General features: G+C 40.7%; 1 protein-coding gene across 1 annotated transcript; it reads left to right on the forward strand.

Annotated features, from left to right (window-relative positions):
- Nucleotides 1–10,422: 10,422 nt before the first annotated feature.
- On the forward strand, nucleotides 10,423–11,605 carry LOC123728637 (trace amine-associated receptor 13c-like). Its single transcript, XM_045700552.2, has one exon. The coding sequence runs from the start codon at nucleotides 10,480–10,482 to the stop codon at nucleotides 11,431–11,433; it is 954 nt and encodes a 317-aa protein (XP_045556508.1). The 5' UTR covers nucleotides 10,423–10,479; the 3' UTR covers nucleotides 11,434–11,605.
- The last annotated feature ends 11,749 nt before the right edge of the window (nucleotides 11,606–23,354 follow it).

Genomic DNA, 23,354 nt, shown 5'->3' on the forward strand with positions numbered 1-23,354 from the left:
CATGAACTGTCAAATGTGGGACCTTATATAGACAGGTGTGTGACTTTTCAAATCATGTCCAATTAATTGAATCAACCACAGGTGGACTCCAATCAAGTTGTAGAAACATCTCAAGGATGATCAATGGAAACAGGATGCTCCTTAGCTCAATTTCGAGTCATAGCAAAGGGTCTGAATACTTATGTAAATGAGGTATTTCTGTTTTTATTTGCAAATACAATTGCAAGAAATTCTAAAAAACAGTTTATGGGGTATTGTGTGTGGACCGATGACAGAAAAAAATATGTTAATCAATTTTAGAATAGTGCTGTAACGTAACAAAATGTGGAAAAAGTCAAGGGGTATAAATACTTTCTGAATGTACTGTATGTATGAAAATACCCTCAAATAAAAGGTGACATTCTATCATGTCGCCTCATATTTAACATTTGATCTCATATCCAATGTGCTTGAGTAAAGACAAAAAAATGTAATTGTTTTCCTGCGGATTGAAACAGAGGCCAGGGATTATTTTCAGTATGTACAGTGACCAGAGGAAGTCACTATCAATCACAATCTGTGACAGAGGGATAACTTGACTTATTCTATACTGAACAAAAATATAAATGCAAGATTTTGCTGAGTTCCAGTCATATAAGGGATTCAGTCAAATTCCTGCCCTGTTAGAGCTGTCCCGGTCAACTGTAAGCACTGTGAAGTAGAAACATCTAGGTGCCACAACGCCTCAGCCGCTAAGTGGTAGGCCGCACAAGCTCACAGAACTGGAAGGCTGAGTTCTGCAGCGCATAGCGAGTAAAAATCCTCTGTCCTTGGTTTCACATCTCACTACCGAGATCCAAACTGCCTCTGGAAGCAACATCAGCACAATATCTGTTAGTCGGGAGCTTCATGAAATGTGTTTCCATGGCCCAGCAGCCGAACACAAGCCTAAGATCACCATGCTCAATGCCAAGTGACGGCTCGAGTGGTGTAAAGCACACCGCCATTGGACTCTGGAGCAGTGGAAACACGTTCTCTGGAGTGATGAATCACGCTTCACTATCTGGCAGTCTGACAGACGAATCTGGGTTTGGCGGATGCCAGGGGAACTCTACCTGCCCCAATGCATAGTGCCAATTGTAAAGTTTCCAGTAAGTTACTGAACATTTTACAGGAAATGTTTTACGGTGTGGTTCCAGTTGCACCTACTGGGACAGCACCAGTCTGCAGTTTGCCTCGTGGCACCATATACAGGGAAATGCTGAGGGCCTGTGGGACCAGGAGGAATCTTGGTTCCCACTGGATTTTCATTTCCAACTGAAAGAGAAAGCTGCTCCACTGGCTGTAGGACGGACATGTTGAAGAACAGCTGTTTCTCTACACAGCCGTGGCAGCTGTCGCTTCAGATTGACAAAACCAGACATATTAGCTTCACACTCCTGAAGTAGGAACCTAGGTTTCAATTTACAATATTTGGAATGTCAAAGTCAATATAGACCTCGATCTGCATAAACAAACCAAATGTTGTCTGACTTTGTCCCTCTGGCTTTCTATTTTATTGGTCAATTTTGGCCCAAAATCAATGGGAGTGAAGGAACTCAAGATGCAACTGTTTTCAAAATGGTATCTCTTAAATATCAAACATGTTCAAATATGGATTGTGTAGGCCCATGTAGCTCAATAATTACTTTGTCTCAAATTGTAATTCAGAAAACATAAAAAAAACACATATTCCTCTATCATTCACGAATCCTAAAGGGGCAATCTGCAGTTCAAACAACAACAAAGTGGCCACCCCACCACCTTTTTAGGTAAACATTTTAGGGATGGACTGAAGAAATGTAACTATTCTCCTGAGTGGCGCAGTGGTCTAAGGCACTGCATCTCAGTACTAGAGGCGTCACTACTGCATGGAAAAATACTGAGGATAATAGCGGACGATATTTCCACTCCTATTTGCAATATTTTAAATTTAAGCCTACTCGAATGTGTGTGCCCCCAGGCTTGGAGGGAAGCATAAGTCATTCCACTACCTAAGAATAGTAAAGCCCCCTTTACTGGCTCAAATAGCCGACCAATCAGCCTGTTACCAACCCTTAGTAAACTTTTGGAAAAAATTGTGTTTGACCAAATACAATGCTATTTTACAGTAAAGAAATTGACAAGAAACTTTCAGCATGCTTATAGAGAAGGACATTCAACAAGCAAAGCACCTACTCAAATGACTGATGATTGGCTGAGAGAAATTGATGATAAAAAGATAGTGGGGTCTGTCTTGTTAGACTTCAGAGTGGCTTTTGACATTATCGGTCATAGTCTGCTGCTGGCAAAACGTATGTGTTACGGCTTCACACCCCCTGCTATATTGTGGATGAAGCGTTATCTGCCTAACAGAACACAGAGGGTGTTCCTTAGTGGAAGCCTCTCCAACATAATTCAGATAGAATCAGGAATTCCCCAGGGCGCCTTACTTTTTTCAATCTTAACTAATGAATTGCCACTGGCTTTGAGTAAAGCCAAAGTGTCTATGTATGTGGATGACTCAACACTATACATGTCAGCTACTACAGTGACTGAAATGACAGCAACACTTAACAAAGAGTTGCAGTTAGTTTCAGAGTGGGCAGCAAGAAATAAGTTAGTCCTAAATATTTCTAAATTGAAAAGCATTGTATTTGGGATAAATCATTCATTAAACCTTAAACCTCAACTAAATCTTGTAATAAATAATGTGGAAATTGAGCAAGTTGAGGTGATTAAACTGCTTGGAGTTACCCTGGATTGTAAACTGTCATGGTCAAAACATATTGATACAACAGTAGCTAAGATGGGAAGAAGTATGTCCATAATAAAGCGCTGCTCTACCTTCTTAACAGCAGAACCTAGTTTTGTCGCACCTGGATAACCTTTCAGTCGTGTGGTCAGGTGCCACAAAAATTGACTTAGGAAATTTTGCTATTTGTTCAGAACAGGGCAGCACGTCTGGCCCTTGGATGTACACAGAGAGCTAATATTAACAATATGCATGTCAATCTTTCCTGGCTCCAAGTGGAGAAGAGATTGACTTTATCACTACAGTAGTTGTATTTATGAGAGGTATTGACATGTTGAATGCACCGAGCTGTCTGTTTGAACTACTGGCGCACAGCTCTAACACCCATACATACCCCACAAGACATGCCTCAAGAGGGCTCTTCACAGTCCCCAAGTCCAGAACAGACTATGGGAGGCGCACAGTTCTACATAGAGCCATGACTACATGGAACTCTATTCCACATCAAGTAACTGATGCAGCAGGAGAATTAGATTTCAAAAAACAGATTAAAAAAATACCTCATGGAACAGCGGGGACTGTGAATCAACACAAACATAGGGACAGACATTTGCATACACACACACGATAACATACAGAACTATGCACACACATACACATGGATATTGTACAGTATGTATGTGGTAGTGGTGGAGTAGGGGCCTGAGGGCACACTGTGTTGTGAAATCTGTGAATGTATTGTCATGTTTTTTAAATTGTTCAAACTGCCTTAATTTTGCTGGACCCCAGGAAGAGTATCTGGTAATTTCACCGCTACGGATTCCATCTTTAAAGCTGCCAACCTCATAGTCATTGTCTGATTTCAAATCCAAACTTTTGAAGTATAGAGTCAAAAGAAGAAAATATGCTTTACTGTCCCAATAATTACAGAGGGCACTGTATGTAACCCATTTTAACTAAATGTGGCCTGTATACGTCACTCTAGGTAAAATCCCAGAGGAATGCATAATGTCCAGCAGAGAGATATGTAACCCATTTGAACTAAATGTGGCCTGTATACGTCACTCTAGGTAAAATCCCAGAGGAATGCATAATGTCCAGCAGAGAGATATGTAACCCATTTGAACTAAATGTGGCCTGTATACGTCACTCTAGGTAAAATCCCAGAGGAATGCATAATGTCCAGCAGAGAGATATGTAACCCATTTTAACTAAATGCCTTTATGATGAGACCATTTAACCTATACAGAAAGCAAGTAAAGGTCTTGTAAAAACTATTTGTTGCTAAATCCGGAGAAATTACGTACCATGTAAAAACTGTTGGTCACTAAATCCAGCTCGAAGGACCAGTAATAACACTGTAGGTAATTACCACTAATTACTTCATGTTACTTTGACAAGTTTCAGCTATATGTGCTACTGTACGGCTGTTACTATTTTTTCATGTTGGAGTTGCCAATACCGCCCTATTTAGTGATCAACAGTTTTTTACATGCTCTGTCATTTCTATGGAGTTAGCAACCAATTGTTTTTACATGGCCCTTTGAGACGGATTTAGTCACCAACAGTTTTTACATGGTCTGTAATTTATCCGAATTTAGTGACCAATAGTTTTTGCATGATTCTGATCTGCTCTAGTTGAGATGTTGCAGTACCCAGAAGAGGAGTTGTTTCCTCACCCCAGGATGCAGATTAGTTATCTTGCATCCCTAACAAGTATGAGGCTGCTTTCACCACTCACCTCAGCACACACTGCTACAAGAAGCCATCATGCACCTGAGGAAGATGAGTTCCCTACACACCTCTCTCATCTAAGAGACCAGCCCTGCTCCAGGCCTCCTCAGTGGTCAAGGAGTGACCATACTCTCACCAGTTGGGAGCTGATGAGGGAATATGAGTACCTACATCACAAGCAGAAAGAGATCAGGAGGGCGTACTCAGGAGGATGTACTCTAGGCCCTCCCAACCTGAGTCACCGCCGCTGGAGCACCGGTACCGCTGCTACTCTCCTGACCACCACAGCTCTAGGCCTCCCTGGCTAGAGCCATCATCACCACCATGAGAGCGCCATCACTGCCGGTCCTCCCCGAGTTAGCCAGGCTACTCCCCTGAGAGACACTACTCCAGGACCTCCTGGCCTGAGTGTTTAGCACCGCCATGGGACCATTGAACCCCACTACATCCAGAGGTGGCCCAGGTATTTAACAGATCTTCATCCCTGGCTGGAGTCTACGTCGTGTCTGCCAGAACATCGGGTGTGCCACCTCCCCCAGAGGTGATCCAGCCGCTCTCAGAAGTCACCAGTGTTTCTCCCCTGACCTAGTTGTCCAGTTCCTTTCCTTCCCGGGAGGGTTAGAGTTACCGTCCCACCCGGTAGGGTTAGAGTTACAGTTTCGGGCCTACCTGGCAGGTGTAAAGTGACCAGGCTTTGAGTTGCCCTGTTCGCTCCCCACAGAGAAATGAGAAGGGTCGCTCTGCTGCCATGCAGGTAGGCGTGACCTTATTTCTAAATATCTCCCAGAAGCAATTCTCCATCCCAGTATTGATAACCATGAAGGGGGTTACAAAGTATGTAGAGGGCTTGATAGATTCGGGAGCAGCATGTAATTTTATTGATCACCAACTCTCATTCCCCAAACAGCCACTCATCCTCGGACACCCCCAGTTTGTCGTCATAACCCTGCCATCTCGTGGCGACACGGTGAACTACTGTCCTGGTCTTCTACCTGCTTCACCAATTGTCTCAGCCTACCCTGCAGAGCCACCACCATTGAGGAATCTGCCTCTGCAGTGCCATCCGCCATACCATCTGAATACGCCCAGTACAGCAATGTCTTCAGCAAAATCATGGCCTCCACTCTGCCACCACATCGCCCAGGGGACTGTGCTATTGACTTACTCCCTGGAGTGTCCCCACCGAATGGCTGTGTTAACCCGCTATCTATCCCAGAAAATGAGGCAATGGAGAACTACACTGATGAAACACTCAAACAGTTTCATTCGTCCTTCTTCCCGGCTGCGTCCAGCTTCTTCTTCATTGGAAAAAAGGACAGAGGTCTCAGACCATGTATTGATTACCATTCCCTGAATGACTTGATGGTCAAGAACCGTTTCCCTCTTCCTCTGATCACAGCGACTCTTGAACAAGTGGGCCGCATAAGGCATCTATACAAAACTCGACCTGCAAAGTGCATATAACCTTGTCCGTATACGTGAAAGCGATGAATGGAAGATGGCCTTTATCACCGCACAAGGGCACAACGAAAACCTGTTCATGCACTATGGCCTTACGAATGCCCCCGCCATCTTCCAATCGTTTTATGAACTAGGGTTTCCAGGATATGATCCACCAATTTCTCATTGTATACATTGATGACAACCTGATTTACTCACACTCCCTGAAGGAACACATACAGCATGTGCAAAATGCTCTTCAATGGCTCCTTGAACATAACCTTTATGTGAAGACTGAAAAAGCACCTTCCATGTAACCTCAGTAAACTTCGGATTTGTACTGACACCTGGAGGGGTCAGCATGGATGAGAACAAAGTCACCGCCGTCAGTAACTGGCCCAAACCCACCACCGTTAACCTGTTAGGGCTAGGGGGCAGTATTGACACGGCTGGATAAAAAACATACCCGATTTAATCTGGTTACCACTCCTACCCAGTAACTAGAATATGCATATACTTATTACATATGGATAGAAAACACCCTAAATTTTCTAAAACTGTTTGAATGGTGTCTGTGAGTATAACAGAACTCAAATGGCAGGTCAAAACCTGAGAGATTCCTTTACAGGAAGTGGCCTGTCTGACCATTTGTTGAACTTCTTTTCCATCTCTATCATTTACTAAGGATGTCTGCTCTAACGTGACACTTCCCACGTCGTCCATAGGCGCTCAGAGCCCGGGAAAAAACAGAATGTCGTCATTCCAGCCCCAGGCTGAAACACATTATCGCCTTTCTCAAGTGGCCGATCAAGGGACACGGGCTTATGCGCGTGACCCCGACCGCCCCCGCCTTTGGGATTTTTTCCTCTGTTTGCCGAAAAGGAGATTCCCTGTCAGAATATTATCGCTTTTCTACGAGAAAAATGTCGTAAAAATTGATTTTAAACAGCGGTTGACATGCTTCGAAGTACGGTAATGGAATATTTAGAATTTTATTGTCACGAATTGCGCCATGCGCGTGACACTTCTTTACTATTTCGGATAGTGTCTGGAACGCACGAACAAAACGCCGCTATTCGGATATAACGATGGATTATTTTGGACCAAACCAACATTTGTTATTGAAGTAGCAGTCCGGGGAGTGCATTCTGACGAAGACAACAAAAGGTAATCAAACTTTTATAATAGTAAATATGATTATGGTGAGTGCTAAACTTGCCGGGTGTCTAAATAGCGAGCCTGTGATGCCTGGGCTATGTACTTAGAATATTGCAAAATGTGCTTTCACCAAAAAGCTATTTTAAAATCGGACATATCGAGTGCATAGAGGAGGTCTGTATCTATAATTCTTAAAATAATTGTTATGCTTTTTGTGAACGTTTATCGTGAGTAATTTAGTAAAATGTTAGCGAATTCCCCGGAAGTTTGCGGGGGGTATGCTAGTTCTGAACGTCACATGCTAATGTAAAAAGCTGGTTTTTGATATAAATATGAACTTGATTGAACAAAACATGCATGTATTGTATAACATAATGTCCTAGGGTTGTCATCTGATGAAGATCATCAAAGGTGAGTGCTGCATTTAGCTGTCTTCTGGGTTTTGGTGACATTATATGCTGGCTTGAAAAATGGGTGTCTGATTATTTCTGGCTTGGTACTCTGCTGACATAATCTAATGTTTTGCTTTCGTTGTAAAGCCTTTTTGAAATCGAACAGTGTGGTTAGATTAACGAGAGTCTTGTCTTTAAATGGCTGTAAAATAGTCATATGTTTGAGAAATTGAAGTAATAGGATTTTTAAGGTTTTGAAAATCGCAAGCGTCCCACCTAGCCCATAGAGGTTAAGGAACTCCAACATTTCATTGGGTTCTCCCACTACTATTGCCTGTTCATTCGGAACTTCAGTTAAACTGTCGCTCCCCTCATTTCCCTTACCAGCCAAAAGACCCAGACTCTTCAATGGTCTGATACCACCCTGACTGCTTTCAACAACTTGAAACACCTCTTCACCTCTGCTCCTGTCCTTCACCAACCTTAACCGACCCTTCCTTTCACCTTGGAGTTGGATGCCTCTGGAGTAGGAGCCGTACTCTCTCAGCGGGTGGGAACACCTCCCAAATCACATCCCTGTGCCGCCTTCTCCAGGAAGTTATCCTCTGCTGAGAGGAATTACGATGTAGCGAACAGAACTCCTCGCCATCAAGCTGGCCCTCGAGGAGTAGCGCCACTGGTTGGAGGGCGTACAACATCCCTTTCTCGTCCTAACAGATCATCGTAATTTGGAAAATATCAGAGGGGCCTAGAGGTTAAACTCCAGACAAGCCCGCTGGGCTATCTTCTTCACACGCTGCCATTTTCATGTTACTTATATCCCTGGAAAGAGAAACCTAAAAGCTGATGCTGTCTCCCGCCAGTTTGACCTTAACTCAGACCCTACACCCACTATTCCTTCCTCTTGCATTATCGGACCGGTACAGTGGGAGGTTCACTATGCCATACAATAATCCCTAACCTCAGACCCGGCTCCTCCTGAGACACCAGCTGGGAAGAGTTACGTACCTGCAGCTGTTAGACCCCAACTGATGCAATGATGTCACACATCTTTGAGGTCAGGACATCTGGGAATTACACGAATCAACAAACTTCTAGCCTGTAAGTTCTGGTGGTCCTCACTGGCATCTAACATAAAGTATTATGTAAGGTTCTGTATTTATTTTCTTAGTCAACCTTGTGTTCTGTTTCCTTGTGTTCTTGAACGTAGCCGTGTTTGTGTTCTTGAACGTAGTCCTGTCTTCATTTATGTTCATTGATTTCACCTGTGTTAGTTACTCATTTGGTCTCATCAGCTCCTTGTTTAGTTCAGTTCATTCTGGTTGTGCCTTTGTGAGGTATTGTTCGTTTTGACTCTAAGCCTTTTCCCAGCTTGTTTGTAAGAACCAGTTATAGCCTTCAGTCCTAGTTGATTCACCTGCATGTTTGCCTACCTGTGTACGACCATTGCCTTGCCTTGACAACGATTCCTGCCTTCTGCCACAGCGAAATAAATACCTGCCGCGCTGCGCGTGAATCTACACCTTTTTCTCCCTGACTATTATTCATTACATTAATTGAGACAAAGTCTCCCTCAACTTGAAGAAGTATGGTTCCTAATTCAGTTCAGATGGACATTTCTAAACGTCTATGGAATGTTCATATGGAACGGTACTATTCATTTTGACTGCATGTGCTATAGTGCATACCCCATACTGCCCTACAAAGGCAAAACACAGTAAATATGTCATTTATTTTATGATCAAATATGACATCAAGGTATTTTTCTGTGTAGACAGACAGCACTTTCTGATACCGCATGATATTTTCTGATCAACTGGCTTGCTCCTGTGTCAGGAAACGAATACCACATTAATAAGATAATATACTTTGCCATTACAACAGATCAAATTTGTTGTTTCTGCATTTTGCCTTTGTAGGGCAGCATAAACTTATGCCATTTCAAGTTCCCTACTGTCAACTTTCCTCCACACTGACTAGCTGACATGTGGCGTGCCGTCACGTCTCCGGAGGTTGTGGATTATGTTCTAAACTGAGCACTGACATCACTGTAACGGCTGTCTGTGGAAGTAGACCAAGGTGCAGCGGAGTTAGTGTTCATCTTTGAATTTTAATAAACGTAAGAACACTATACACACAAAACAAGAAAACCGACAGCCAAACAGTCCTGTCAGGTGCAAAACAATAAATAGAAACAATCCCCCACCAAAACCCAAAGGAAAAAAAGGCTTCTTATGTGTGACTCCCAATCAGCAACAACGAACTACAGCTGTGCCTGATTGGGAGCCACACACGGCCCAAAACAAAGAAATACAAAAACATAGAAAAATGAACATAGAACGCCCACCCAATGTAACACCCTGGCCTAACCAAAATAAAGAAGAAAAACCCCTCTCTATGGCCAGGGCGTTACAATCACCCACAACAGTCTTACACAGTAATCCTATTTCCCATGTAAAACAGCCATTGAGTGACCAAAAAAACGCCATACTATATTTTCCCCATTAAAGTGCTCAGTTGAGAAAATGTACCTAGTCAGTTATGAACAAATTCTTATTTACAATAACGGCCTACCCTTGGAACCCAACAAATTAAATAGGTGAAAACAATATCATCTCTAACTATCAATAAGGCTGAAGGACAGGCTAGGTGGGCACAGCAACATCCAATCCTGTCATTCATTACATCATCCTTTCACAAGTAATTTGTTTAACCAACCGTTTGTTCATTTCTGTGCTCATGTGTGTGTGTGTGTGTGTGTGTGTGTGTGTGTGTGTGTGTGTGTGTGTGTGTGTGTGTGTGTGTGTGTGTGTGTGTGTGTGTGTGTGTGTGTGTGTGTGTGTGTGTGTGCGTGCAGAGAGACTCCTGGGAGGGGAGTTTCTATCAGTAACTCAGGGATAAATAGAGAGGCAGAGCTCAGAGTTTGTCAGAAGGCGGACATGACAGGGTCACACACAGGACCAAGCAGGAGCAGGACCTCAGCATTTTTTACTTTTATTACAAATGGAGGAAAACAAAGATGTTCAGTACTGTTTTCAAGACGGAAACTCTTCTTGCAGAAAGGCTTTGCTATCGACATCTATCTACATAACACTGTACATCTTCTTCTCATTGATTTCAGCAGTTACAGTATTTTTGAACGTACTGGTGATCATCTCCATCTCTCACTTCAAGCAGCTCCACACTCCAACCAACCTGCTCATCCTCTCTCTGGCTGCGTCAGATCTCCTGGTGGGACTGATTGTGATACCAGTAATGACTGTTGCAATAATGGAAGCATGCTGGGGTTTTGGGGAATATTTCTGTGTGTTTCATGCCTATATTGCTTGTTTATGTACTTCTTTATCTCTGGGTAATTTGGTCTTGATATCTATTGACCGCTATGTTGCTGTGTGTGACCCCTTATTGTACCACTCTAGAATAACAATAAGAAGAATGATGTGTTGTATATCCGTTACCTGGTGTTGCTGTATCATATACCGTGCTGCTAACGTAAAAAACTTTGCAAATGTACATGTACGAAGTAGATGTTTGAAAGAATGTTTTATTGTTGAAGGGTCAATCTGGGGTAATATCGTTGATATTGTAATTACAATGATTGTCCCATGCTCTATTATTATAACACTTTATATGAAAATCTTTGTGGTGGCCAGATCACAGGCCAGAAAGGTATTTTCAAAAGAGGCTGCCAGTGTGTCTGGTGTTAAAACTGTACAGGCTAATAAGTCTGAGAGAAAAGCAGCAAAAACTCTAGCTATTGTTGTTGTCAACTATTTCATTTGTTGGATTCCAACTCTATTTATTTTATTATTTTTGTCTTTTTTAAGTGACAATTTATCAGTTTTCATCCGTTTTCTGCCACTTGTTAATTCCTTAATAAATCCAATAATTTATGCTTTCTTTTATCCATGGTTCAAAGTGACAGCTAAAAACATTTTAACTCTGAAGTTCTTATAATTTTATTCCCTAGTTTCTCAAACATAGGTTTCCTATAGTTATGTTATACAATTGTTGTAATTTCTTCTTTCATGTAACAATACACTACATTACTTATCTCAGTGTTGTCATCATAGATACATTTGGTGTTGATACAGAATGATTTGGATGGATTGGATTTGAATGACTTGGAGAAGGCATAAGTCTGTGGTTGTTCTGTGTTATTAAATGATAAATAGTATTTAACTACTCTAATAGTACATTCTGAGGACGTCATGTGTCGTTCTACATGTTGTTTAATATCTCCCTCTAGTGGCTCAATTGTGACACAACATCTTCATTAAGTGCAGTGAAGTTGACATATACAATACTGCATGGTATCAGATAACGTCCAAGTCTATCTCCATGGTGTATTGTGTAAGTAGTTGAGGGTAAAATGCAAGAATATGCAATTAAGGGTAACACTTTATAATGTTAAGTAACAAACCATTTGTAAGGCATTTACAGTTTGTTGACTATATATTAATCATTACTCCCACATTTGTTAAATGTTAGTCAGCTAGGGATTCTCACATGTATAAATAACTACTATATGCATTAATGATTAAGCACAACAGTGCAGGAGACTGCAACAGACACTTGAACCTCAACATACCGGGTATGAACACTACCACTACTCTCACTACATCACTGCTGCCAGGTCAGGGGTCACACCAGAGCAGCTCTCAGATGCTGTGTAGTCAGAATTAATATAGAGATTGGTAACACTTTATAATAACACTTTGAAATAAAGAACGTATAATGGATAAGTAAATAGTTTATTCATCATTCATATATTATTACGCCCACATTTGTTTAGTAAGCTGGTTATTCACACATTTATTAACACCTTTTATACTATGTTATAATGATACTTAAGATAATTCATAAGATGTTTAATGAATAAACTTATAAACTATTTACTAATCATTAGTACAGTCATTTTGCAGTCCCTAATCTAAAGTGAAGACTTTTCATACTTTATAATACTTTATAAATGTTTTGAACAGTGACCAGTGTAATTTATCACAAAAAGATGGACATGCTATTGGTAGACATTCCAGCAGTACCTGATGCTCCTTAAGTTCCCAAAATGACCTAGAACATATCAGTGGTTAAACAATAAGCAACACAACTTGAATATGAAAAAAGATATATTGAACATTTATTTGAAAACAGTCACACTGGTGTAGTAGTGTGCTGAAGGAAGTAACGTGTTTGTCTGAAAATTATAACATTATTGTTTGTTGACAGTGACTATCAAAACCAAAATGTGGATGGCAATCACTCAATACAGAAGTGCATAGGCTGTTTACAGGGTAAAGGAATCAATATCTAAATACATAATTTAACTTAACATTACGTTTAAAGGGCTAATACCTTTAATTCACTACAAGTGAAGGTGTCCAAATACTTATGACTTATTTAAATGGGGGGACTAGATACATAATTTGTTTTTGTTCCTAAATGGTAAAACATATGTATGAAAATACCCTCAAATGAAAGGTGACGTTCTAAAATGTCGTCTCATGAAACATTAGATTTCATATCCAAAATGCTGGAGTGAAGAGGCCAGTTGAAAAACAGTTTTACTGCAGAGTTTTACACCCACTGGGCCAACACTGGTTAAATCAACGTTGTTGTTTTTTTAACCAACATGGAGTAGACATTGAATTGGTGTCTGTGCCCAGTGGGCAGGGATTGTTTTCAGTATGTGCAGTGGCCATAGGATGGTGGTAAACTTCACAATATGTGACTGAGAGGAATAACTTGACTCATTCTATATGAAAGACAAGTTTGTCTGTTCTATTCAGTAAATGTATATCTGAACTGTATGTGTTTGGTGAAAGTGTGCCTCTGCCAAACTGAGAAGAGACCATCTGTATAAATAATACCAAAGCCTTTTCATTACAGGTGACACCCTGAATGTGGTGCCTTCAGAAAGTATTCATACTGCTTGACTTATTCCACATTTTGTTGTGTTACAACCTGATTTCAAAATGTATAAAATATATTTTTTTTCACCCATCTACACACAACACCACAATACGAGAAAGTGAAAACATGTTTTAAGACATTTTTACAAATGTATTGCAAATTAAATACAGAAATATCTCATTTATATAAGTGTCCCATTTTAAATGACATGCAGCTTATAAGGGCTTCATAAAGCCTTTATAAATGCTACATAAATGTGTCACAAATCATCTATAGAGTATGTCATTATCTATGAAGGGTTCATAACTGTGTGACATAACCATTAACGCCAAATGTTACATAACCCACTAGGTCAAATATGACATAAACCTGTGTATTATGAAGGGTGCCATAAGCAACCTTTAATAACTGTTTTGACTGATGTCAAATTTGAACAAATTATATTAATTACATATGTATGTATTAAATGAATGTATTTTCAGGTGGTATTGATTTTCTTACATTTCAGTTAATCCAGGTTTCCAACATGTTTTTATACATTTTGAAATAATATGACAAAGTGCAGTTTTTATAACTATTCTACGCATTATTTTATATGCCACCTTAATACTGATGGGTCATGAAATGTGGTTAAACCAATGTATATTGCCTAATATAGTGTATTGTCAACAATTCAATCATATTTTTCACCAAAATAAGTAATTTTAATAAAAACTAAATGTACCTATTCTTAGTCCACCGTACTTTTTACTGACACCTGGTTAAGCAAATTTTTTGACAATTCATGTTTTTTAGCAGTTTTACATTTTGACTACTTATTTTCATATTCCTACTATTCAAGGTCTCTACTAACAGGAATGGTGCTATATTAATCCCTCACCAATTGAATTCCTGCCTTTTATCCAACATCTCATTACAGCCCTCTGAATGTGCAAAGTTAGAGTCTCACAACACTGAACTGCAGCAACCAAAAACAAAACAAATGATGTTAATTGATGCTGGAGGGCTGGGGGAGTTGACCAATCAGGTTTAAGGTTTGTTTCATATCCACTTCTAAATCCATTGTCTAAACATGTTCTACCAGCCGGTTGAGAACAGGATTCAGTAAAGGTTAGAGCCTTCAAAAATGGTTCCATATAGCACCAAAAAGGGATCCGCAATGGTTACAAGGAACCCTTATTTGGTACCATATAGAACCATTTGTTTTCAGTTGATCTCATACTACTGTATCTCTTCTACATCTGAAGACACAGCTGGAAATGCAGGTAGAGGCAACTTCAGAATAGCTGCCCCCTCTGTTTTCTGGAAATCAGCTGTCTTAGATGATCATCGAGTGGATAGAGGGCCCTCTTGGCCCAAAGCCTGTTATAGCATGAGCAGTACCATTGAGGGCTTTCACCATTTTTAAATAGTCAGCTGGGTGGGACTTGCTAAGTAAGAATTACATCATTCCATCCAGGTCAGCAAACATTCCATAAATGCTGGTGGAAATGATCCCACCTATCTTAGCTTTATGTCTGTTCAGACACAGTAGGTGGTGCTATGCACATTTTCAGTTAATTTATGAACTGCCAACACATTCATAGAAGTAGAAGAAGAAGTCATTGACTACATGGAACAATCCCAGGATTTTCTGCAAGGTATGGTTACTGTTACAATACAGTAGTAAGATTTGTATTATAGGTGGTCCTTGTGCCCAGGTTTTAGGGGGTGTCGTTGAAGCTGTTGAGGAGGGCTGACTTGATTAAATGGCTAATAGTGAATTATTCCAAAAGAGCTGTCGTTTTTTAATGAAATGTTCTTTTAATGTAAGGGACAGTTTGAAATTTACTGGGGTAGGAGGAGGGTTGTCCCAAACATGTTTTTATTTTGGGAATGTTGTGTGTTTTTTTATTGGACACATGGAAGGGTCCAGCGCTTTTTACCTGATTTACATTTGTTCTTTTGTAGGTTTTACTATATCATTTCTTCCATCCTAGTCAAATGTTCTCATTACTTGCTTGTGTTTTGGTAGTTCCTTTATGCACTACGGTTTTCCGTAAAAAAAAAGCCCTGTGATGTGTTTGTTTCATTCCATTTGGATCAGTTGTGTGTCTACACTCGACAGTTTATAAGGTCTAGAAAGGCTGTATTTGTACATCTCATACTGAGATGCGCTGTCTGTTGCAGATAATCATTCTCCCAAGATGTCCAATAATAATGTGACCACATATGCTCCTGGCATGTTCAGTTGTTCAGGAAAGCATAATGCTCTCTGCCTCCTCTCCAATCTGAGCGGCTATTAGTTGCACCTAGAACATAACGCTTCAACATAGCCTGAAAATGAGTCATTTAACTTTTAAAATATATTATTTTATTACCTTTTATGTAATCAGGGAGCCCAACTGAGACCATAAGTAAAATAAAAAATTAATTTTTTTTTTTTTTTAAATCACAAGATACAATAACAAGTACATTACAGTAGAACATCATTACCATCACAGTCAATTACTAACAAGTTATTAAATCAATCAATCAAAAGAGTTGTACACCTCGGTGAACTCATTTATCATCAACCTTCCAAACATTTTTAGAGAGAACTAAATACAGATTTACTCAACTCCATGGAGACCCGAATGTAGATGTCACGTGTGCTTCCTCTCCGGCCTCTAGGTCACCAGGCTGCTCATTATGGGTCGCACCTGCGCACCATCAGACTCACCTGGACTCCATTACTTCCCTGATTACCTTCCCTATATATGTCACTCCCTTTGGTTCCTTCCCCAGACGGCATTGATTCTGTTCTTGTTTTATGTCTGCGCATTGTTCATGTTTCTTATTTTGTTGTGTTATTTATTAAAACACTCACTCCCTGAACTTGCTTCCTGACTCTCAGCGCACACCGTTACAGAATGACGCCTCCCCTAAGGGAAGCATCATGGAGTGTTTTTTTTTTGGGGTGGGAATGACGTCGGGTTTCGCTAGAGGCTTTCATGCCTCAGACAGATCGCCAAGCTCCCCTGCCTCCGCCGGTTCGTCAGGCTCTCATGCCTCAGCTAGATCGCCAGGCTCCCCTGCTACAGCCGGCTCGTCAGGCTCTCATGCCTCAGCTAGATCGCCAGGCTCCCCTGCTACAGCCGGCTCGTCAGGCTCTCATGCCTCAGCTAGATCGCCAAGCTCCCCTGCTACAGCCGGCTCGTCAGGCTCTCATGCCTCAGCTAGATCGCCAGGCTCCCCTGCCTCCGCCGGTTCGTCAGGCTCTCATGCCTCAGCTAGATCGCCAAGCTCCCCTGCCTCCGCCGGTTCGTCAGGCTCTCATGCCTCAGCTAGATCGCCAAGCTCCCCTGCCTCCGCCGGTTCGTCAGGCTCTCATGCCTCAGCTAGATCGCCAGGCTCCCCTGCCTCCGCCGGTTCGTCAGGCTCTCATGCCTCAGCTAGATCGCCAGGCTCCCCTGCTACAGCCGGCTCGTCAGGCTCTCATGCCTCAGCTAGATCGCCAGGCTCCCCTGCTACAGCCGGCTCGTCGGACTTTCATGCCTCAGCTAGATCGCCAGGCTCCCCTGCTACAGCCGGCTCGTCAGGCTCTCATGCCTCAGCTAGATCGCCAGGCTCCCCTGCTACAGCCGGCTCGTCGGACTTTCATGCCTCAGCTAGATCGCCAGGCTCCCCTGCTACAGCCGGCTCGTCGGACTTTCATGCCTTCACCAGATGCTTTAATTTGAAATGAAAATTACTTACTGGCAAAATTAGAAACGTATAATATATGAAAATGTAGCTAGCTGGACTCTTACCCATATACAGTACTTGGATGAGCGCCTGCCCCTCTACTGTTATGGATGCCATGGTTGCCCTTAGTTTGAAGATGTAATCTGGAGACAGATGTTTAATACAACAGCCTTCTGTGTTCTCTTTTTGAACCCCTCTGCATATCCTCAATCAAACGGCAGAATTTAGCTATCATACTCTGCTTCCACCGGGCATTCCACTGATTTCAAAACTTGGTCAACCTCTTTCGTGACAACAACACTGTTGATTGCCATTTCTTCTCCATCACTATCATCAGAAGACTCTACAATGTCTGGTTCAATTAACATGTTTTTACCTAAATGAGGGATTTCCTCAACGTCTGATTCATTTTCAGAAACAGAGAGTCAACATGGCACGATCATCCTCCAGAAACTGGAGAGTAGTAGCAACACTTTTGCAGTTCTTCATGATATCTTAAAAAAAAAAGGCGGTAGGAATGATTATCTACACATACTAAGCAGCTCATGTTATAGACAGAAGCATGCTAAATGGTAGACCAATCCAAACTCATCTCTCGGTATATCCAGCCCATTCATTAGCTCAGCCAATCATAGCTAGGTGGAAGGTTCATGTCTTTTTCCGTGGATAAACCAACAAAGCTCTTAATTAGGATAGGCGTCCCGCTAGCGGCACACCTCGACAACATTCGGTAAAATTGTAGCGCGCCAAATTCAAATTTCGGTATTATAAATATTTAACATTCATAAAAATACAAGTGTTATACATCAAAATAAAGCTTAACTTCTTGTTAATCCAGTTGCTGTGTTAGATTTCAAAAAGGCTTTACGGCGAAAGCACACCATGCGATTATCTGAGGACAGCGCCCCGCTTACAAAAGCATACAAACATTTTCAAGCCAAGTAGAGGAGTCACAAGAGTCAGAAATAGCAAGAAAAATAATCACTTACCATTGATGATCTTCATCTTGTTGCACTTACAAGAGTCCCCGTTACACAATAAATGTTCATTTTGTTCTATAAAGTTCCTTTTTATGTCCCAAAAACTCTGTTTTGTTGGCGCGTTTTGTTCAGTAATCCACTGGCTCAATGGCGGGCACAACAGGCAGACGAATACATCCTAATAGTACCGGTAAAGTTCGTCGAAACATGTCAAACAATGTTTATAATTAATCCTCAGGTTGTTTATTTTCAAAATAATCGATAATATTTCAACCGGACAATAGTGTCTTCAATAGAAAGCAAAAAGAACGAAGGGCGCGCTATCGGTCACGCGCGCAAAGGAGCTATGTTTCATTCTACAGTCCAATGAAAGAAAGGTCTCATTCTTCCTCGTTTTTCAGAATACAAGCCTGAAACAATGTCTAAAGACTGTTGACATCTAGTGGAAGCCATATGAACTGCAATCTAGGTCCTAACCCAACGGACACTGTATAGGCATTCAATTGAAAATTAGACACATCAAAAAGTCCCACTTCCTGGATAGATTTTCTTCAGGTTTTTGCCTGCCATATCGGTTCTGTTATACTCACAGACATTATTTTAACAGTTTTGGAGAGTGTTTTCTATCCAAATCTACCAATTATATGCATATCCTAGCTTCTGGGCCTGAGTAACAGGAAGTTTACTTTGGGCACGCTTCTCATCCAAACTTCCTGTCCTCCTGTCCTAAAAAAGTTAATTGAACAATTGTGTTCGCATTTACAGGTAGCATACACTTTTGTTGTTAAATCACATGAAAGTTCACATTTTCCAGAAGACAATTCTGGCAAAAAAAAAACGCATTTAGATTTAAAAAAAAAATCTTTACACTCAAATGCCTCTCCTGTTAAGCAGTGTGACATATGCCTAGTTTCCTGAAATTACTCACATACAGTAACACTTTATAATAATACCTTGTAATAAAGCATTTGTAATAAAGCATTTATAATAGATTAGTAAATCATTTATTCATTTATTTATCATTACTCCCACATTTGTAAATGTTATTAAGATAGTTATTTACACATTTATTCATAAGTGATGAATATACTATTTACTAATTCATTATAAATGCTTTATTACAATGTGTTATTATGAAGTGCTGACAATTAGGGTTACAGTATGAAGGTAGTAACATCTCAAAAAGCAAATGAATGTCTACTTTAGGTAAACAACTTGGAAAGGCCTTATCAGAGGCCTGATTCAAGTCGTGAAATTAGTGCTGCGTTTGTGAAACAATCATTTAGCATGTAAGATGTGTCTATATGGATCCTGGATCATATTATATCTGTTGATCCTTGATCATTATTTAGTTGTATTGACACTGGATCATATCATATCTGTGTTGATCCTGGATCTTCATATCTGTGTTGATCCTGGATATTCATATCTGTGTTGATCCTGGATCTTCATATATCTGTGTTGATCCAGGGTCATCATCATATCTGTGTTGATCCTGGATCTTCATATCTGTGTTGATCCTGGATCTTCATATATCTGTGTTGATCCTGGATCTTTATATATCTGTGTTGATCCAGGGTCATCATATATCAGTGTTGATTCTGGACCGACATATGTGACCGACCGCCTTGATTCGGTTTTCCGTAGCAAGATTTGAAATTGAGTTTTTTACATTGGATTAAAGCAGAGACACAGAGCTACAAAATGGTATATCATGCATTGCATTTGAGGAACAATGAGAAAGAAATTCTGCTTTGAAATTTGATATTCTTGTTATCTCACTTTTGAGAAAATGGCCTTTGAATATTTGGGACCTACTGGAGAGCTGTTCTTTGTCTACTCCCATTCAGCATCGTTCACATCCTCTAATCTTTAGCCCCCACCCAAACTCTGACCATTTTACTCACCTTAGCGCTGGTTAGGCTGTTTTCATGTTATCCAGAGCGTTGGTGACTAACGGTGCCGCTGGTAACAATTTAACTATGCTTTAATTGTGGACATTTACTGACACCGGCCATATTCAACGGTTGTTGAGTAAATTCATTAATTATTCTGCGCACTGGCACACAGACGAAAGTGCTCTGAAATCGGAGTAGATGGCCAGACTGAATTTACAAACGCACCTAAAATGGTTACTTGCATAGTGGAGTCTTTTGTTAAAACAGCTAACAATGAACCATAATCCCAAGTCATGACATTACTATCCTGCATGAATCTGCAGGTAGCTAACTAACCAGGTTCAATGTTAGTCAGCTAACATTAGGCTATAACTAGGCAAGCAAATGAATCTGAGGGAGAAACTCCCCAAATACAGGTGTGCTAAGCTTGTATCGTCATACCCTGTAATCACTGGCAAAGGTGCTTCAGCAAGTTACTGAGTAAATAATTAGTGCTCTCCAGAGGCTGGTGCTGTCTTCCCAACGTATCACCGGGGGCACTCTGCCTGCCCTCCAGGACACCTACTGTACCCGATGTCACAGGAAGGGCAAAAAGATCATCAAGACCATCAACCACCCGATCCACTGCCTGTTCACCCCGCTATCATCCAGAAGGCGAGGTCAGTACAGGTGCATAAATGATGGGATCGAGAGACTGAAATACATCTCAAAGCCATCAGACTGTTAAATAGCCATCACTGGCCGACTACCACCCGGTTACTCAACCCTGCACCGTAGAGGATGCTGCCCTATGTACATAGACATGGAATCCCTGATCACTTTAATAATGGAACACTAGTCACTTTAATAATATTTACATGCTATTTTACCCATATCATATGTACATACTGTATTCTACTGTATTTTTTGTCAATACCACTCAGACATTGCTTGTCCTAAAATGTGTATATATTTTTAAATTCCATTCTTTTACTTTTTGATTTGTGTGTATTATTGTGAATTGTTAGATACTACTGCACTGTTGGAGATAGGAACAAAAGCATTTCACTACACCTGCAATAACATCTGCTAAACATGTGTATTTGACCAATAAAATGTGATTTTGAAATGAGTTTGTTGTGCATTAAAGGTTGAATCCCTTTAAAAGTAATGTTCAGTTAATGTATGTATTTATATATTGGTTCCTTTTCCCTGTAAGCAGTCTATGAACTGCTCTTAGTCTATGCCACTCTGACATTGCTCATCCATATATTCATATATTCTTAATTCCATTCCTTTACTTAGATGTGTGTGTATTAGGTATTAGGTATTTGTTGTGAAATGGTTAGATATTACTTGTTAGATATTGCTGCACTGTCGGAACTAGATGCATAAGCATTTCACTACACCCGCAATAAGATCTGCTAAACACATGTTTTTGACCAATACAATTTCATTTGATTTCTAATGAGTGACTGCAATCAGTCACTGCCTAGAAACAAGAATGTTATCATTTTCAGACAAAACACGTTACTTCCTTCAGCACTCTACTACAACAGTGTGACTGTTTTGGAATAAAATGTTCAATATATTTCCTTTAACATTGTCAAGGGTGTGTTCGGGAGGCGAAGTCAGGTGGAGGAGAGCAGAGTGTAGTGAACAGGCTCACTTTAATTCCGTTCCACAAAATACAGCACATCAAAACAATAACGTGCAAAAAACACGGAACATGGCAAACGTAAAGCGCCCGACAATAATCCACATCACAAACAAACAATTACACACAAAGACATGGAGGGGAAACAGAGGACTAAATACATGCAGTAATTATGGAATGAAAACCAGGTGTGTTATGGAACAAGACAAAACCAATGGAATATGAGAAATGGAGCGGCGATGGCTAGAAAGCCGGTGACATCGATTGCCGAACGAACAAGGAGAGGAGCCGACTTCGGTGGAAGTCGTGACAAAACCTATACGCCGTTAACCAACAATGCAGTTTTAAGAAGAAAAAAATGTTATGTGAAAAATAGATAAGCAAAAAATAACAGTAACAAATCATTTGAGCAGCAGGTAAATAACAATAGCAAGGCTTTATACAGGGTGTACCGGTACAGAGTCAATGTGAGGGGGTACCGGTTAGTCGAGGTAACTGAGAAAATATGTACATGTAGGTCGAATTAAAGTGACTACGCATAGATAATAAACAGAGAGTTGCAGCAGCGTAAAAAGAGGCGAGGGGCAATGCAAATAGTCTGGGTAGTAATTTAATTAGCTGTTCAGTAGTCTTATGGTTTGGGGGTAGAAGCTGTTAACCTGTTAGGGCTAGGGGGCAGTATTTACACGGCCGGATAAAAAAACGTACCCGATTTAATCTGGTTACTACTCCTGCCCAGTAACTAGAATATGCATATAATTATTGGCTTTGGATAGAAAACACCCTAAAGTTTCTAAAACTGTTTGAATGGTGTCTGTGAGTATAACATAACTCATATGGCAGGCAAAAACCTGAGAAGATTCTGACCAGGAAGTGGCCTGTCTGTCAAGGTGTTGTTCTTCTTGCCTCTGTTTATTGAAGACTGAGGATCTTTGCTGTAACGTGACACTTCCTACGGCTCCCATAGGCTCTCAGAGCCCGGGAAAAAGCTGAACGATATCGAGGCAGCTCTGGCTGAAACACATTATGGCCTTTGGCAAGTGGCCGATCAGAGGACAATGGGCTTAGGCGCATGCCCGAGTCGACCACGTGCTTTATTTTCTTTCGTCTGTTTACCTAATTGCAGATTCCTGGTCGGAATATTATCGCTTTTTTACGAGAAAAATGGCATAAAAATTGATTTTAAACAGCGGTTGACATGCTTCGAAGTACGGTAATGGAATATTTAGAATTTTTTTGTCACGAAATGCGCCGTGCGCGTGACCCTTATTTACCATTCGGATAGTGTCTTGAACGCACAAACAAAACGCCGCTGTTTGAACATAACTATGGATTATTTGGGCCCAAACCAACATTTGTTATTGAAGTAGAAGTCCTGGGAGTGCATTCTGACGAAGAACACCAAAGGTAATCAAACTTTTCTAATAGTAAATCGGAGTTTGGTGAAGGCTAAACTTGCTGGGTGTCTAAATAGCTAGCCCTGTGATGCCGGGCTATCTACTGAGAATATTGCAAAATGTGCTTTCACCAAAAAGCTATTTTAAAATCGGACATATCGAGTGCATAGAGGAGTTCTGTATCTATAATTCTTAAAATAATTGTTATGCTTTTTGTGAACGTTTATCGTGAGTAATTTAGTAAATTGTTAGTAAATTCGCCGGAAGTTTGCGGGGGTATGCTAGTTCTGAACGTCACATGCTAATGTAAAAAGCTGGTTTTTGATATAAATATGAACTTGATTGAACA

This window comes from Salmo salar, chromosome 07 (assembly GCF_965601325.2).
Source record: "Salmo salar chromosome 07, fSalSal1, whole genome shotgun sequence".
Classification (NCBI taxonomy): domain Eukaryota; kingdom Metazoa; phylum Chordata; class Actinopteri; order Salmoniformes; family Salmonidae; genus Salmo; species Salmo salar.

Coding starts and splice junctions, on each gene's coding strand:
- LOC123728637 (XM_045700552.2), top strand. CDS start 10,480: ATGGAGGAAAACAAAGATGTTCAGTACTGTTTTCAAGACGGAAACTCT.